The sequence below is a fragment of the Aquarana catesbeiana genome, linkage group LG05 (assembly GCF_042186555.1).
Source record: "Aquarana catesbeiana isolate 2022-GZ linkage group LG05, ASM4218655v1, whole genome shotgun sequence".
Lineage (NCBI taxonomy): Eukaryota > Metazoa > Chordata > Amphibia > Anura > Ranidae > Aquarana > Aquarana catesbeiana.
This window is the reverse complement of record NC_133328.1, coordinates 582,150,315-582,165,660: the sequence shown is the minus strand read 5'-3', so window position 1 is coordinate 582,165,660 and position 15,346 is coordinate 582,150,315. Positions and strand designations below refer to the sequence as shown.

The window sequence follows — 15,346 nt, the reverse complement described above, 5'->3', positions numbered from 1 at the left end:
CTCTAACTCTAGACGGGTAACCGGTTAAAGTAAAGAAATGTCTTAGAACCACTTTAAAGTGGTTGAATACCCTCAGGAAAAACAAAAAAAAAAAAAACCCTGTAAGGCAAAAGGCATAATGAGCTAGTATGCACCGCATACTAGCTCATTATTACTTACCTTAGAACGAGGTCTCCGTATAGTATAGGTCTACGCCGAGGGAGTTGACATTTTGCCCTCGGCGCGTCTTCCGGGTTTGCAGCACCGGCGCTGTGAGTGGCCGGAGCCACAATGACGTCACTCGCGCGCGAGTCTTCTTCACGGCAAGGTCCGGTAGGTATTCACCGCTGCCGTCAGCAGCTGCATGCAAAGTGAATGTCTCCTAAACCGTACAGTTAAAAATTTAAAAAGTGGTTATACGACCACTTTAACTAAACTTTATCTACAGTAACCATTGTTCAAAGTAGGAAAAAAAAAAAAAAAATATATATATATATATATATATATATATATATATATATATATATATATATATATATATATATATATATATATATATATATATATATATATATATATATATATATATATATATTATATAAAATTTTTGTTTTGTTTTTTGTCTATCGCTTGCATTTACATTTGCAGTACAGAATTTAATATTTAGATCTGGAGATTCTCCCTCTAGTGGCCAAGTATAAAGCAGATTAATTCAGCCTCTCTCAAACACCAAGATAAAATCCTCATCCATGTCACAAGCATATTAGCTTAAAGTGATTGTAAAGGCTCCATTTAAAAAAAAAAAATATAAAGAACAAACATGTTATACTTACCTCCTCTCTGCAGTTGGTTTTGCACAGAGCAGCTCCGATCCTCCTCTTCTCGGGTCCCTCAGCCAGCAGCTTGTTACAGGTTGTCACCCAAGCTGAGTCAGAGCTCCGTGTATCCATTCAGACATGGAGCCCCGACCTGGCCCTCTCTCCCCTGATTGGCTGAGACAGAGCAGCAGCGCTCTTGGCTCCCGCGGCTGTCAATCAAAGTCAGTCTGCCAATCAGGAAGACTGTACTGGATGGCTGAGTGGGATCGTGGACATTGCTGGAGAAAGAAGGAGGTCAGGTAGGTAATTGGGGGTTGCTACACACAAGTTTTTTAATCTTAATGCATTAAGATAAAAAAAACCTTCTGCCTTTACAACTCCTTTAAGGCCTCATGTACACTTCTGCTGGTAAAAGGATGTTTAGTAGTTGGCCATTTTTTTCAGCTGCCCCTGAACTCTCCTCTATGTTATCAGTACATGTACACAGGGTTGTTTATAGTCGTTTCCAGGCAGTTGAGTTTAGAAGCTTTTTTTGGAAAGCAAAAGGAAAAAAAAAAAAAAAAAATGCATTCAGGACAAATGTTCAGAGGCATTTGAAACGCCAGACGCCTGTAACAGCGGTAACTAGCGTTTAGCCAAGTTTAGTTTACAAGCATTTAGAATTTTTGAAAAATACGCCTCTAATTGCAAACGCGGCATGTAAACATGGCAAAATGAACGGTTTTAAATGTTGTCAGTTACTATCTGTCAAGTTAAAGCGGAGTTTCACTAAAAAAAAAAAATATTTAGATGTCAGCAGCTGCAAATACTGCAGCTGCTGACTTTTAAAATAAGGACACTTACCTGTCCCGGGGTCCAGCGATGTCGGCACCCGAGACCGAGCCGTCCCTCGATCCTCGGGTGCTGCCGCCGCCATTCTCACTGAGGGAATCGGGAAGTGAAGCGTTGCGGCTTCACTGCCCGGTTCCCTACTGCGCATGCGCGAGTCGCGCTGCGCGTCTACACTGGTCCCCGTTGTGTTGTGGGAACTGTGTATTTCCCACAACACAACGGGGGTGGGCGGGGAGTCTGCGGCTAGCTATACCCGGAAGTGGGTGCAGATACCTGTATTATACAGGTATCTGCACCCCCCCTCCCCCCTGAAAGGTGCCAATTGTGACACCGGAGGGGGGGAGGAATCCGATGAGCGGAAGTTCCACTTTAGGGTGGAACTCCGCTTTAAATCGTTCAGGAGAGGTTGTAAAACGTCCCGTGTACATCAAGCCTTACACTTTCAATGCTTTTAAAATGACTATAAACATCTGACCAGGCCTTTTCTGGAACTTTTTATTTACAAGTTAAAAATCAGTATTTTTTTTGCTAGAAAATTACATAGAACCCTAACATTTTTAGCAGAGACCCTACAGAATAAAATGGCGATCGTTGCAATAGTTTAGGTCACACTGTATTTGCGCAGCAGTCTTCAAAATTTTTTTTTTTTTTTAAATACACTTTAATAAAATAAAAAATAGTTACCCCAAATTTTTCTTGTATAATGTGAAAGATGTTACGCTGCCTAAAATACATACCCAACATGGCATTATTTAAAATTGCGCACGCTCGTGGAATGGTGACACTACAATGCTTAAAAAGCTCCACAGGGGACGCTTTAAATTTTATTTATTTTTTTTTTTTTTTACAGGTTACCAGTTTAACCCTCGTTCACACTGAATGCATTTCAGTGCGACATGGAAAAAATCTGTGCAGCTTCATGCACTGATGATATGCAAGCCGCACCAGAAATCGCCAAAAGTAGTACAGAATCTACTTTTTCAAATTGATGCGGCACCGCAAAGTCGGCATCACACCGATCTGAACAGTACCATTGTCATTAAGATGCGACTAGTCATCACCTGACAAGTGGCCCCGGTGTGAATGGTGGCCAAGAGTTCTAAAAGGAGGTCTAGTGCTAAAAATGAATGCGCTCGCTCTAACGATCGTGGCGATACTTCACATGTGGTTTACATATGCGTTCGCTTCTGCGCATGAACACCGAGAGATGGAGCGCTTTAAAAAAATGTTTTGTTTTTTTTTTAAATCACTTTTGTTTCTATTATTAGGAAGAATGTAAACATCCCTTGTAATAGAAATAGGCTCTTTATTGAGCAATCTGGGGTCAAAAAGACCCCAGATCTCTCATTCACCTTTAAAAGCAAAAGAAAAAATGTTGACACTGAAAAAAATAAACAGTAATGACGTATACATCCCTCGAAAATTCCACTCGCATTTTGCGAGTGGAATTTAGGGGCTGGCGAGAAAGAGCTGCCTGGGAGCGGGGAGGGGGCGAGCACCGCCAGCAGCCTGGGTTGAATAGGAGTCCTTCTCCCAGCGATCGCAGAGGGTAGGAGAGGATTATCAGAGCGCAGGGAACACAGCTATAAGAGCTTTCATTTTACATTGCTGTGTTCCCCACAGCTCACTGTCACATACAGCCCCTCCTCCTGGTCATCCGTCCAATCCCAGGATCGGCGTTCTGTCAATCAAAGTTCCCCAGCCAGGGGGTGGGGCTGTATGTGACGTTGAGCAGCGTGAACACAGCAATTGAAATGAAAGTTTATCGCTGTGTTCTCTGCACTCTGATCATCTGGGCGGCTCTCCTGTTCCTCTCCTCCCCTGCACAGGTAGGCCACATGGTTGGCACAGGCTGCATTGGTGAGCACGGATAAAGTTGTTAATGTTTATTTTTATAACGGAATTCTGCATAAAACATTTAAGTGTCATTTCATGAGATAATTTATGAGGGCGTGTTTAGGGGCGGAACAGGGTCGGGGGTTGGGTGGGGCAACTGGTGGCAAGTAATCCTTGAGGCCTGGCTAGCGGCCCAGGACTTGAAACTTTGAGCCCTGATGTATATATACTGTGGACAGTTGGCAAGTGGTTAATATCAAGCCGATCCTCTGCATAGCTTTAAAAAAAAAAAAATTAAAAATTAAAAAATTATATACTTAACCCGACAGTCTATTTTGGTGTCTTACGTCTGTAGGCACACGCAGGTTTAGGCAAATACCACCACATACAGCCATTCATGTCAATAGGGCAGCTGTATACGTGCTGGCTCCTGGGCAGGGAAACACATCTGAATTGTACAATTCCAGTTGGTTTAACCCCCAAGGCCCCACTCACATTAGCTCATTCCTATGCACGTCTGTCACCCAAAAAGAAGCTCCAGCTCCTTTTTGGGTGACAAGTCCTGCATCGCACAGCAGTCTAAGGCTTAATGTACACGAGACGTTTTTATAACCTCTCCTGAATGATTTAACTTGACAGATAGTCCATTTTTCTGTGTTTACATACTGCGTTTAGCAGCATTTTTTTTTAATAGCCAAAAAAAAAAAAAACGCCTGTAAGCGAAATGCGGCTAAGCACGAGTTACCGCGTTTGGCGTCTGAACTAATTTTTTTTGCCTTCAAAGAAAAGCCTATAAACGCAACTGCCTAAAAACGACATTAAACAAACCTGTGTACATATACACAGAAAATAACATTGGATGAGTTCGGGGGCAGTTGAAAAAAGCAGCCAACTGCCTCTGAACGTTCGTTTACCTGCAGCCGTGTACATGAGGCCCAACAGAGGTCAATGGGAACCGCATGTAAAATGTGGACACAATCATGCTGCACCCACGCTCTGCGGTTGAAGCACATCAGTGTTAAACCTGGCCTAAAAGAGCCTTTTTTTTTTTTTTTAAATAATTTTTCCCATGTGTCAATTGAGCCTAAAAAAATATTTTCTACTTTTAAATGTCACAAATAACTCAATTTTAATCCAGCATCTTGTCCAAAACCACATCTGTTTCTTAGAATCGCCAAATTACTTCTATAGCTCTTTTCTTTAAAAATAAAAATCTCCGCACACTCCCACGGAGGTTCTTTTCCCTTCACTTCAGCTTTTTGAGTTGTATTGCGGTCATGTGCACTGCTGTAATCAAACTACACAAAAGTAATCATTGCGCCTACTGATTCTAATGTGCTGTCTGAGTGGTGATATTATGAATGGAGGATGCAGTGAGCAGCATGTAAGGGCCTCCCATTCATACCACTATTGTAGTCCATCTCTAAAGCAAGCACTTGTGGGGCTACAATCCTACACAGAGCAGAACCACAAACACCAAACAGAGCAACATAAGCAGGAGCAGATTATAAATCTATATTGAGCTGCCAGAGGGTGCTATTAGGAGGTACACAAAGTGACAGATGAATGTACTGAATTTGATTTTTATTTTCTTATTTGGTTTAGTGACACTTTAAAAAGATAAAATGTTATAAAATGTAATGAAGTAAGAGCAACATATCAGGAGGCAATAGATAAAGAAAAAAACAAAAAAAAAAACCCGACATCTGCAACAGCTTCTACAGAGTATTGGCTGAACCAGAAAGCTCTGCAGATGGATGGGTGCCTTCCATGAGGCTAGGCCTCTTCCAGATAACACGTGACAAGGCAGCATGAAAATGTGTCACCGGGTCAGAGCAAAAACTTCTGACAGGCCTGCAAGGCTGAACCGCTAGAGATTATATATTCACAGCACACAAGTTCTACATTGCTTCTCTCTACACACAGTATATTAAGAGTAACATTCAGATTCACATGAAATGGGAAAACAAGTATTCAAAACATACTGCCCCTCTGCCCCTCCTAACTAAATTCTTTTTTTTTCTTTTTTTTTAGAAAAGATATGCAATTGAAAACACCAATCACTGAATTCACCGATTTTCAGGCAGAGGATACAAACAATGGAGATGTTTTCAATTCTACAGCAATAAGAAAAATCAAAACATCTTAAGCAGGCCATACATCAGGGGTCTTCAAACTATGGCCCTCCAGTTGTTCAGGAACTACAATTCCCATCATGCCTAGTCATGTCTATGAATGTCAGAGTTTTACAAAGCCTCATGGGATGTATAGTTCTGCAACAGCTGGAGGGCCGTAGTTTGAAGATCCCTGCCATACACGGTCGAATTTCAAACAAATTTTCTCTTCAAAATCAGAAAGTTAGTTTTTTTTTTTGTGATCCGATGATGCCACCATTGATTTTCAAAATTCGGCCGACCAAGCCTTCAATCTCACCTCATGTTGCTACAGAAAAGAATTTGTGGCCGGGAATCTTCTTTTCTCTCCGTAAATTTTCTTTTCTTATTACATTTCTCACACGATTCTCCCATCATTGATTAGAAAATCGTTTGTTTTTCTAAAAATTTCCAACATGTCCGATTCCTCAAATTTGATTGCCGCACGAAAATCGGCCGTTGCTGCAGCCCACTAATGGTGCGAAATTCGTAAGGAAATTTTTTAGATGCGATTATCAAAAGAAAATTATTTCGAAATTCGAACGGTGTATGGCCGGCATTAGGCCTCATGTACACGGCTGTTGGTAAACGGACGTTGAGGAGCAGTTGAGAGTTTTTTTTTCAGCTGCCCCTGAACTCTCCTCTATGTTATCCTATCAGTACATGTACACAGGGTCATTTATAGTCATTTCTAGGCAGTTGAGTTTAGAGGCATTTTTTGGAACGCAAAAAAAAAAATGCGTTCAGAATCTGAGTTTTACCCCTTCCTGAGCAGAGCACTTTTTACAATTTGGCACTGCGCTGCTTTAACTGGTAATTGTGCGGTCGTTCGAGGCTGTACCAAAAGGAAATTTGCGTCCGTTTTTACCCACAAATAGAGCTTTCTTTTGGTGGTATTTGATCACCTCTGTGGTTTTTATTTTTTGCGCTATAAACAAAAAAAGGACAATTTTGAAAAAAAATAAATATATATATATATATATATACACACATACACACATACACACACACATACACACATTTTTTACTTTAAATAAATATCCCCAAAAGTTTAAAAAACATTTCTTCATCAGTTTAGGCCAATATAAATTCTTCTACATTTTTTTTAAACCAAAAATATCGCAATAAGCATATATTGATTGGTTTGCGCAAGTGTTATAGCACCTGCAAACTATGGGAAAGATTTATGGCCTTTTGTAAATTTTATTTTTACTAGTAATGGCAGAGATCTGCGATTTTTAGCGGTACTGCAACATTGCGAAAGACAGATCCGAGACTTGACACTTTTTTGGGACCATTGGCATTTATACAGCGATCAGCGCTATAAAAATGCACTGATTAGTAGTGTAAAGGTCACTGGCACGGAAAGGGTTAACACGAGGAGGCGATCAAGTTGTTAAATGCATGTTCCCTCAGCATGTTCTAACTGTGCGGGGGGATGGGAGTGACTGAGAGGAGCCATATTTTTTTTTTCTACTTAGGAGGAAGAAACTATATGGCTCCTCTGACGGCACAGGGATTTCTGGTTTACACACACAAATCCCCGCGCTCGTGAACGCGATTGCGCCCGCCGGCCACGCGCATCGGGTCCCCCACCATGCAGCAGGCGCGCACGAGCCCTTTGGTGGCCGAAAACAGGACGTGACCGTACAGGATTTCACCCAGGAATGCCATTGTGCCACAGTATATCTGCGTGACATGGTCGGCAAGTAGTTAAAAAAAAAAAAAACGCGGAAAAACTGACGTTTTAAATGTGGGTTACTATCTGTCCAGTTAAATCGTTCAGGAGAGGTTGTAAAAACATCCCGTTTACATAAAGCCTTAAAAAAAAAAAAAAAAAACACTATGATTTCATGATATAAAGGCTTTCCCAACTCTCAACGCATCTGCATAAAATACAAAAAGGAAATAAATCCTTAACAGCCACAAAAATCAAAACCTAATTTAATGCAACTGTCATATAACAAATAATCCATGTCACACTAGCTAATCCCAAGGCACAGAAGAATATTACAGGTAAATTAAATTGATGTTAAAAACAAAAAAAGCAAAAGAACCCAAAGTATGTGAGAAATATCAAAGCATGTGAGCCAAGCATCATCCTGCAAAGACTAACAGATAATTATCACAGAAAGACAGACCTAACCATCCTCTGCCTGTCAGTGCCTGCAGCCTCTACAAACAATAGGTGACATAAAAAAAAAAAAAAAAAAAAAAAAAAAAAAAAAAAGGGACTTCAGGTAAAACCCAAAACACCAAGATGACTAGGAATGTGTAATAAAGGGGAAGGATATTTTGTTGGGAACAAAGGAGTGCGTGCTTTTCCAATGGCTGTATAGCATGTGACAGATCTACAGCTTGTTGTGGAACTGCAAGTCCCACGGCTGGGAAACTGCTGCTTGCCCATCATTGCCTTAAAGCAGTGTTCACCAAACTGTGGCCCTTTACCCGGCCCATGAGGCATTATGCCTGCCACTGACACCAACAATGGTGCACCAGTCCTGCCACCGACACCATTCCCCCCCCCCCCATTACCAAAGATCGGGCATTGTTTATTCCCACTGGGCACAGTCCAGACCACCTAAAGTCTGAAAGGCAGTAAACTAATTACTAAAGTAATTGCAATACTTGCTTAATTTATACATACATTCTATAAAGGCTGATAGTGTACACCAGATCCAAAATTAAACATGTCAAGGTACAGTAAATTGCACACAAAGTAAACTGGCCATACACCGCTAGATTTTCTCTTTTAGCACGGTGGTTGAACAACAGATAAATCAATAGATTCCTCCACCCACAAGAGTATAAGAGGAATCCGCACTGCCAACTATTGTATACTGAAAGTACTTTACACTACGCAGTATATGCAAAGGGTGTCCTATGACTAGCAGATTTAGGCTAGGTTCACACCATAGGTGTGATTTGCCACACATCGCATGTAGGGCAGCCAATACATTTCATGGGTCGCTCTAAAAAAAAAAAAAAAAAAAAAGTCCCTGACCCTTTCCAACTAGTGTTGCACCAGCATCAATACGAAGCATTTGCACGAGTAAAGATGTTCCGATACTAATACCGATACCTTCAAGTCCACAAACTAACTGCCATCTTTATGGAGAAAGCCACAGGACGTCACACAAGGGTGTGGCAGTGTTAGACATGTGGACCACAGAAGCGATCTTTTGAGTTACATTATAATATACAGGATAATCACTATTCATTAGTCTACAAAAACTCTCATGACGCTCAAAAAGGCATCGGTAATTGGTATCCGGAAGCACTTGAGAAAAAGTATCGGAATTCGTACTAAAAAAAAAAAAAAAAAAAAAAAAAAAAAAATACCGGTATCGGTGCATCCCTATTTTCAACAAATGCCTGGCACCATACGGCTTACCACACACATTAGATGTGTGGGGCAGATGTCTGCCAAGGTGCAGCACGTTTCTGTGCAGGTCGGGAAAACTAGCGATTTTGCGCATGTTCTTGACACACACACACGGTGTGAACCCAGCCTTAGGCCCCTTTCACACTGGGGTGGTTTGCAGGCACTATTGAGCTAAAAATAGCACCTGCAAACCGACCTGAAAGTGGCGCTGCTTTGTCTCCAATGTGAAAGCCCCGAGGGCTTTCACACTGGAGCGGTGCGCTGGCAGGACGGGAAAAAAAGTCCTGCTAGCAGCATCTTTGGAGCGGTGTGTATACCACCGCTCCTGCCCATTGAAATCAATGGGACACCGCGGCAATACCGCCAGCAAAGCGCCTCCGCAGTGGTTTTTAACCCTTTCTCGGCCGCTAGCTGGGGGTAAAACCGTCCGCTAGCAGCAGAATACCGACAGTAAAGCGCCGCTAACAATAGCAGCGTTTTACAGCCGACGCAGCCCCCGCATGAAAGGGGCCTTAGACAGACGTGACTAAAAATAAAAGCTGACCATTGTAAGCACCTCTGTTAGCGATAAAATGATTTGTCTTAACCATCTAACTGCTACTGTACAGATTGATCTGATAGGAAGTTGAAAAGTAACAGTTTTACTGGCCAGATAACCAAGTGAGAATACAGGAAACAAAAACTAAAAAGTAGAAACACTAATACAACCATCAAGAACACGTAAGCTGCAATATATTATTTTGTTTCTGGATTTAACACCACTTTAAGAAATAGTCAGGGGCAGGTTATATTCTGTTGCACGGCTACATTTGAATTTCAGAGGATGAACTTCGGAATCAATCTGCAACCTTTCTCTGTGCTCCGCAGGCTCTCAGAAAACCAGGATGAGCATGCAAGTGAACCAGATGTCTGCACACAGCATGCATGGCTAGCATGTTGCCCTGCAGCAGCGGTATGAGGATGTACTCAGTTCTAGTTCTTCCTTTTTACTGATTAACTCCATGTACAGTAAAACAATTGCTTCTTTAATTTTAACCAGTCCTCAAACTAAAATGGGAACAAATCATTTTACTGCACAAATGCCCTTTGGTAAACAAAACAAGTTGAAAGCCAAGACAGCTGTTAAAATGAGGGAGATCTCAATGTGCTGTATTTGTCGGGCCATGGATAGTGCATAGACATAATGATCTTCCACCGAGGGAGAGAAGGATCTCCCTGCCCTTGGCTCAAATGTGCGACTCTTCTTCTAAAGCTGGTATTGAAAGCCTCATCGCATCTTTGTAAATAAGCCTGGCACAGGCATGTCAGCAGCAAAGTCATTCAAGATTTTCTCTGAGTGGTGCCTGTACTTGGTTTACCTGGCCCTTCTCCAGCCCAAAGTGCCCAACTGCCAAAACCAAATATAATTTCAGGTTTTGATGGAGTAGGGAAGAATCGTGTCCTCCCTCTGGGATGTATTGCTCCCTGTGATGTGGTCCTGGTGACCACTGTCACAGCGACTCAAAATATTGAATTTATCATCACTGAGTTGTCACTGGAGCAAGGATGGAGGGAAATCTTCCAATGGAGTCATCTAATCAACACCAACTGTCAAGAGATTTCCCTTACTTTGGAAAGATTTACTCACACCCTGATGCACCAGAGGGTCAGGAAATGAAGGAAAATGCCCTTAAAAGCAGAACTCCGACCAAAAGGGGAAGCTCCAATTTAAGGCCTCCCTCTCCGCTCCTCAACATTTGGCAATTTTTTTTTTTTGGAAGGGGGGGGGTCCGGAATCTGAAAAGTACCCAATCCCAATTCTTCTCAGAAAGCCTTGGCCCCTGTCCTCCTCGCAGTTATCTGGGACTTTTTACAGGTGGTATGGAGGCGCTGTATCACCTCCTCATCGTCTGCTTTAATCCCTTGAACCTTGCACTAGCCAGCCACAACTTTGGTTGTAAAGCAGCTGCAGGGCAGCCCCATTCAGGTAAATGAGTCGTGGTCAGTGGATGGTAGTACCCTGTTTCCCCGAAAATAAGACCTAGCGTGATGGCTGCAATATAAGCCCTACCCCCCAAATAAGCCCTACACTGTTTCCCCGAAAATAAGCCCTACCAGGACTTGAACTAGGGCTTATTTGGGGGGTAGGGCTTATATTGCAGCCATCACGCTAGGTCTTATTTTTGGGGAAACAGGGTAGCAACCAAAAGTGACAGGGGGTATAAATCTTGCTGCAAAGCATTGCAACTATGGCATCTGTACAGCCCCATCTGCTGCACTGGGGGGGGGGGGGGGGGGGGCAGTAAAAGCACAGCTCAACAGCCTAAAAGGAAAGGATTGGGGTGGGTTGGAAATTTTGTAAAGCCGTTGAGTAGGGTCAAGGTCCACCAACCCACTAGTAAGTGTCCAAGATGGTCTTTATTAGAAATAGTGGTCAACACTTCAGTGGACACAAGAGTCCTCCATCAAAACAGCTGGATAACCCCTGGAATATATGAGGAATAGAGGATTTCCTGTCACTTAGCAGTCCAGACTTCCTCAGCCCTGATGAAGGGGAACTTTATCACTTGAATCGCATCGGCTTTTCTTTTGTTGCCTACTACATCTAAGGCTTCATGTACACATAGGCTTTTAGCAGAGTTTAGGTGAGGTTAAACCTCCCTCTCCTGAACGTGAAAGGACCATATTCAGGATAGGAACGTTTCGACCGCGGGAAACCACAAAACATATCCACAGTTAGTGCCGGTTCACACTGGGACGACTTGTCAGGCGACTTAGCCGCCTGACAAGTAGCGTCCCGTTCTGTACAATGGAACCATTCTAATCAGAGCGACGCAAGTCGCTCCGACTTAGAAAAAGGTTCCTGTACGGCTTTGGGGGCGACTTGCATTGACTTCTATACAGAAGTCGTTTTGCAAGTCGCCGCTCCTGTCTTGTCCAGGTCGCCTGAGGCAGTCGAGCTGCAAGTCGTGCTGCCTCAGTGTGAACCGACACTTAGGGTAGGCTAGTGTACATGCAGCCTAAATCTGTACATCCGCTGCCAATCAGAGATAGTCCAGGTTTTCTGACAGCTGGGGTTGCCGGTGTTCTATCATATAGTGCCCTCTGTTGAAAAATGCCTGCTCCGGGCTGCTCATGTGCAGTACGGAACAGCTGATGTGACCGTGTAAAGACACATGCGCAGATCGTAGGAGGCACTATCCGACACTCTGATGAGGAAGAAATGATCTGCTAAGCACCGAGGGACAATGCTGTTCTCCGCTTCTGCCTCGCGCTTGCGGAGCGGCTTCAGTGTATCGAATGGTGGGTTTTTTAGTGGGTTCAGTGTTTTGCAGGGCGTATTTAGCTGGGTAGCAAAGCGGATTTGGCTTTGTTGCAAAACACTGAACCCGCCCAACACTAAAAAACTGACCCTTCACTGAAGCCGCCCCGCAAGCGCGAGGCAGAATCGGACAATAGCATTGTCCCTCGGTGCTTTGCAGATCATTTCTCCCTCTCACAAGTGTTGAATAGTGCCTCCTACAATCTGAGCATATATCTTAACACTGTCACAACACCCGCTCATGAAATCAGCAGTTGTGCCGTTTCGTACTGTGCATGTGCAGCCCGGAGCGGGCATTGTTCGATAGAACACTGGCAGGGATGTTCCTCTAGCCACGCTCTTTAGTGTGGATGGCGGAATCTCTGGATCTCCCCTGTTCAGTACTAGGGATGGGCTCAATGTGTTCAGATCCTAGTCCTAAGCAATCCCACCAGGAAGACGTCACTGCACACCACCAATCAGGAGCAGCCTAGTCACGGCGTATGTGCATCGGTTGGCCCGGGAAACGTGTCACTGCCTATGATTGGCGGCGTGCAGTAACTGCTTTCTGGCGGGATTGCGGAGGTGGGATGCGACTAGGATCCGAACTAGCCTGAGCCTATCCCTATTGAGTACGTAGGGCTGATGGTGAGATGTGTATGGCCAGCTTATTGATGCGGTAGTAAACTATTTAAAACATGTACCTACAGGTGAGCTTACAATATGTCTTACGATAAGTACAGTGAATACCTCCATAAACGTACACTGTTTAGTAGGAGTGCTACAGATCAAAAAACTCACAGTTCGGACCGTTCCTCGGAACAAAAAAAAAAAAAAATCTCCCCCACTGTAATATCCACGTCATCTCCCCCACTGTAATAATATATTGGCAGGGTATGGGCAGAGTATGGGCAGAGTATTGCAGAGTAGTGGCAGGATTGGCACTGCTGCCATCTGATCTCTCCCCTCCACTGTACAGATCAGTACACAGAGGGGAGAGAGGAACCATGACGCCGGTTTGTTTACAAGTAATCACTCCGTCGGAGCGATCACGTGGTAAACGGCTGCCGGGTGTACCAAGATGGCCGCCGCTCCAGAGCTAGGCCGAAGCCTTTCCTAAGGCCGAGGCGGTGGAGCGCATGTGTGCCGATCCGAACAGGCTGAACCATTCAGATCGGTGACGATCCGTTGCACCCCTACTGTTAGGAGATATTCACACCGGCTCTAGCCGCAATGAGGTCCCTGTGCTCTGCAGTCAGGGTACACCGAGCGCACCATGAATGAAGATCACTGTGTCGCTATGACGACTCCCCTGCGCAGTGATGTCATCGCGCCCCAGCCGAACCGACAAGGGGGCGAACCCAAAAATGGCGGGCGGTGTGAAGATGGAAGCACAGTCAGCACTTGTCGTTTATCTCTACAACTGGGTAGAGGGCTTGGCGCGGGCCTAGAGTCCCTTCGGCGGTTCTGTTGGCGCCTCGCCGTATGCATGGCGAGGCGCCAACAGAACCGCCAAAGGGACTCTAGGCCCGAGGCAAGCCCTCTACCCAGGGGCCCCGCGCTCCTCCTCCTCCGTACTAATACACAGGAAGTGCGGGGGACGTCTCTACTCCAGTGATGGCGGGATGATGAATAATCCCACCCAAAACAAGCGCTAACCCGTTACCACACGCTGATTAATGTACTCCATAAAACACAACAAGCTCTGATTGGCTGCAGCCTTCTTCTATAAAACCCCCATTCCCTATCTAATCATCTATTCTAGGAGGTGTGGGCCCCATGTGTGGGAAGGCCGTCCTCTGATTGGCTGGGGCCCCTCTATTGTCGCACGGGCCCCAGGCCTCAGCCTCTGAGGGAGATTACCGGTCATTGAGCTGGTCCTCGGTCCCGGGCAGCGGATGGACTACGAAGTGAATGGAAGTCATGGCGGGTCCGCCGAGGATTATTTATAGGACTACGGGAAGAAGAAGATGTCTGCTGGCCGCCCTACGAGGCGGAGCCTCGGCCTCTCCTCCCGCTCTACCGCCACACAAAGCCGGCTCCTGGCTACACGAAGCTCCCTTCTCTCTTCCTTCGCAAATTCTTCGCCAGCCGCGAAAACGACATCCGACACCGGCTAGAAATCGGCGGAGCCTTCAGTACCCGGACGCCATCTTGCCGCCTCCAAGCAGTCTGCTTCTCCCCTCCTCCTCCTCCTCCTCACACCAGGACCTCAGCGGGGGGATGCAAGCTTCTCCCTGATTGGCTGGCCGCGGAAAGCCTCGCCGGCCGGGAGTGTCCTCCAAGGCGATTTCTGATTGGTTTACTGGGGTACTTTTTTTTCTCGCGGTATGACCGCGCATGCGCGAGACATAGTCACAGCTTCGGTATTCTGCCGAGAAAGGTCCGCCCGGCGGATAACGACCCCCCTGTACTGCGCAGGCGCAGCGCTTGCGCAGTACGAAGAGCTACAGAGCTGGCGAAAATTGCCGAACATAAAGAGCTGTGAGTGAGTTGTACACAGCGCATGCGGAATTAAAGTGGAGGGCCATCCCAAAAAAAAAAAAAAAATTGCATCAAAAATCTTTAAAAAAAAAAAAAAATTTGAAAAAATAAAAAATTAACTTACCTGAAACCCCTGTTGCTAGGCAGTCTTCCTAATCTGCCTCTTCCTATTCCGCGGCGCTTCCTCCTCTTCGGCGAGCGGCCCCGTTGCCTTCTGGGAACTGTGTGTGTCTCAGAAAACCACGGGGCCATTCAGTGCGCAGTAGGAAACGGGCAGTGAAGCCGCAAGGCTCCACTGCCTGTTTCCCTTCGTTAAGATGGAGGCGCCGACGGCCGATCCGATGGACAGATCAGCCTCGGGGGGCCGACATCAAGGGGCTCTCTGGACAGGTAAGTGTCCTTATTAAAAGTCAGCAGCTACAGTGTTTGTAGCTGCTGACTTTTATAAAAAAAAAAATATTGCAGCCGGAACCCCGCTTTGACTTGACATTGTACCAAACAATGCCGCACACTCCCGCTGCGCATGCTACTCTGCAAGGGGCGGGTATATTATTACTGTTATATCGTGTAAGGGGCGGAT

At 44.9% G+C, this 15,346-nt stretch overlaps 1 protein-coding gene across 12 annotated transcripts in view; it reads right to left on the bottom strand.

Annotated features, from left to right (window-relative positions):
- The window catches only part of UBR5 (ubiquitin protein ligase E3 component n-recognin 5), a 133,158-nt gene extending 118,647 nt beyond the window's left edge, over positions 1 to 14,511 (bottom strand). For 10 of the 12 annotated variants that reach the window (XM_073632069.1, XM_073632073.1, XM_073632076.1 and 7 more), the window contains exon 1: positions 14,146 to 14,511. In XM_073632069.1, coding sequence (XP_073488170.1) covers positions 14,146 to 14,207 — 62 coding nt within the window. In that variant the 5' untranslated portion in view covers positions 14,208 to 14,511. The remainder of the gene's footprint in view (positions 1 to 14,145) is intronic. The other 2 variants (XM_073632077.1, XM_073632079.1) reach the window with 1 other exon arrangement.
- Positions 14,512 to 15,346: the final 835 nt, after the last annotated feature.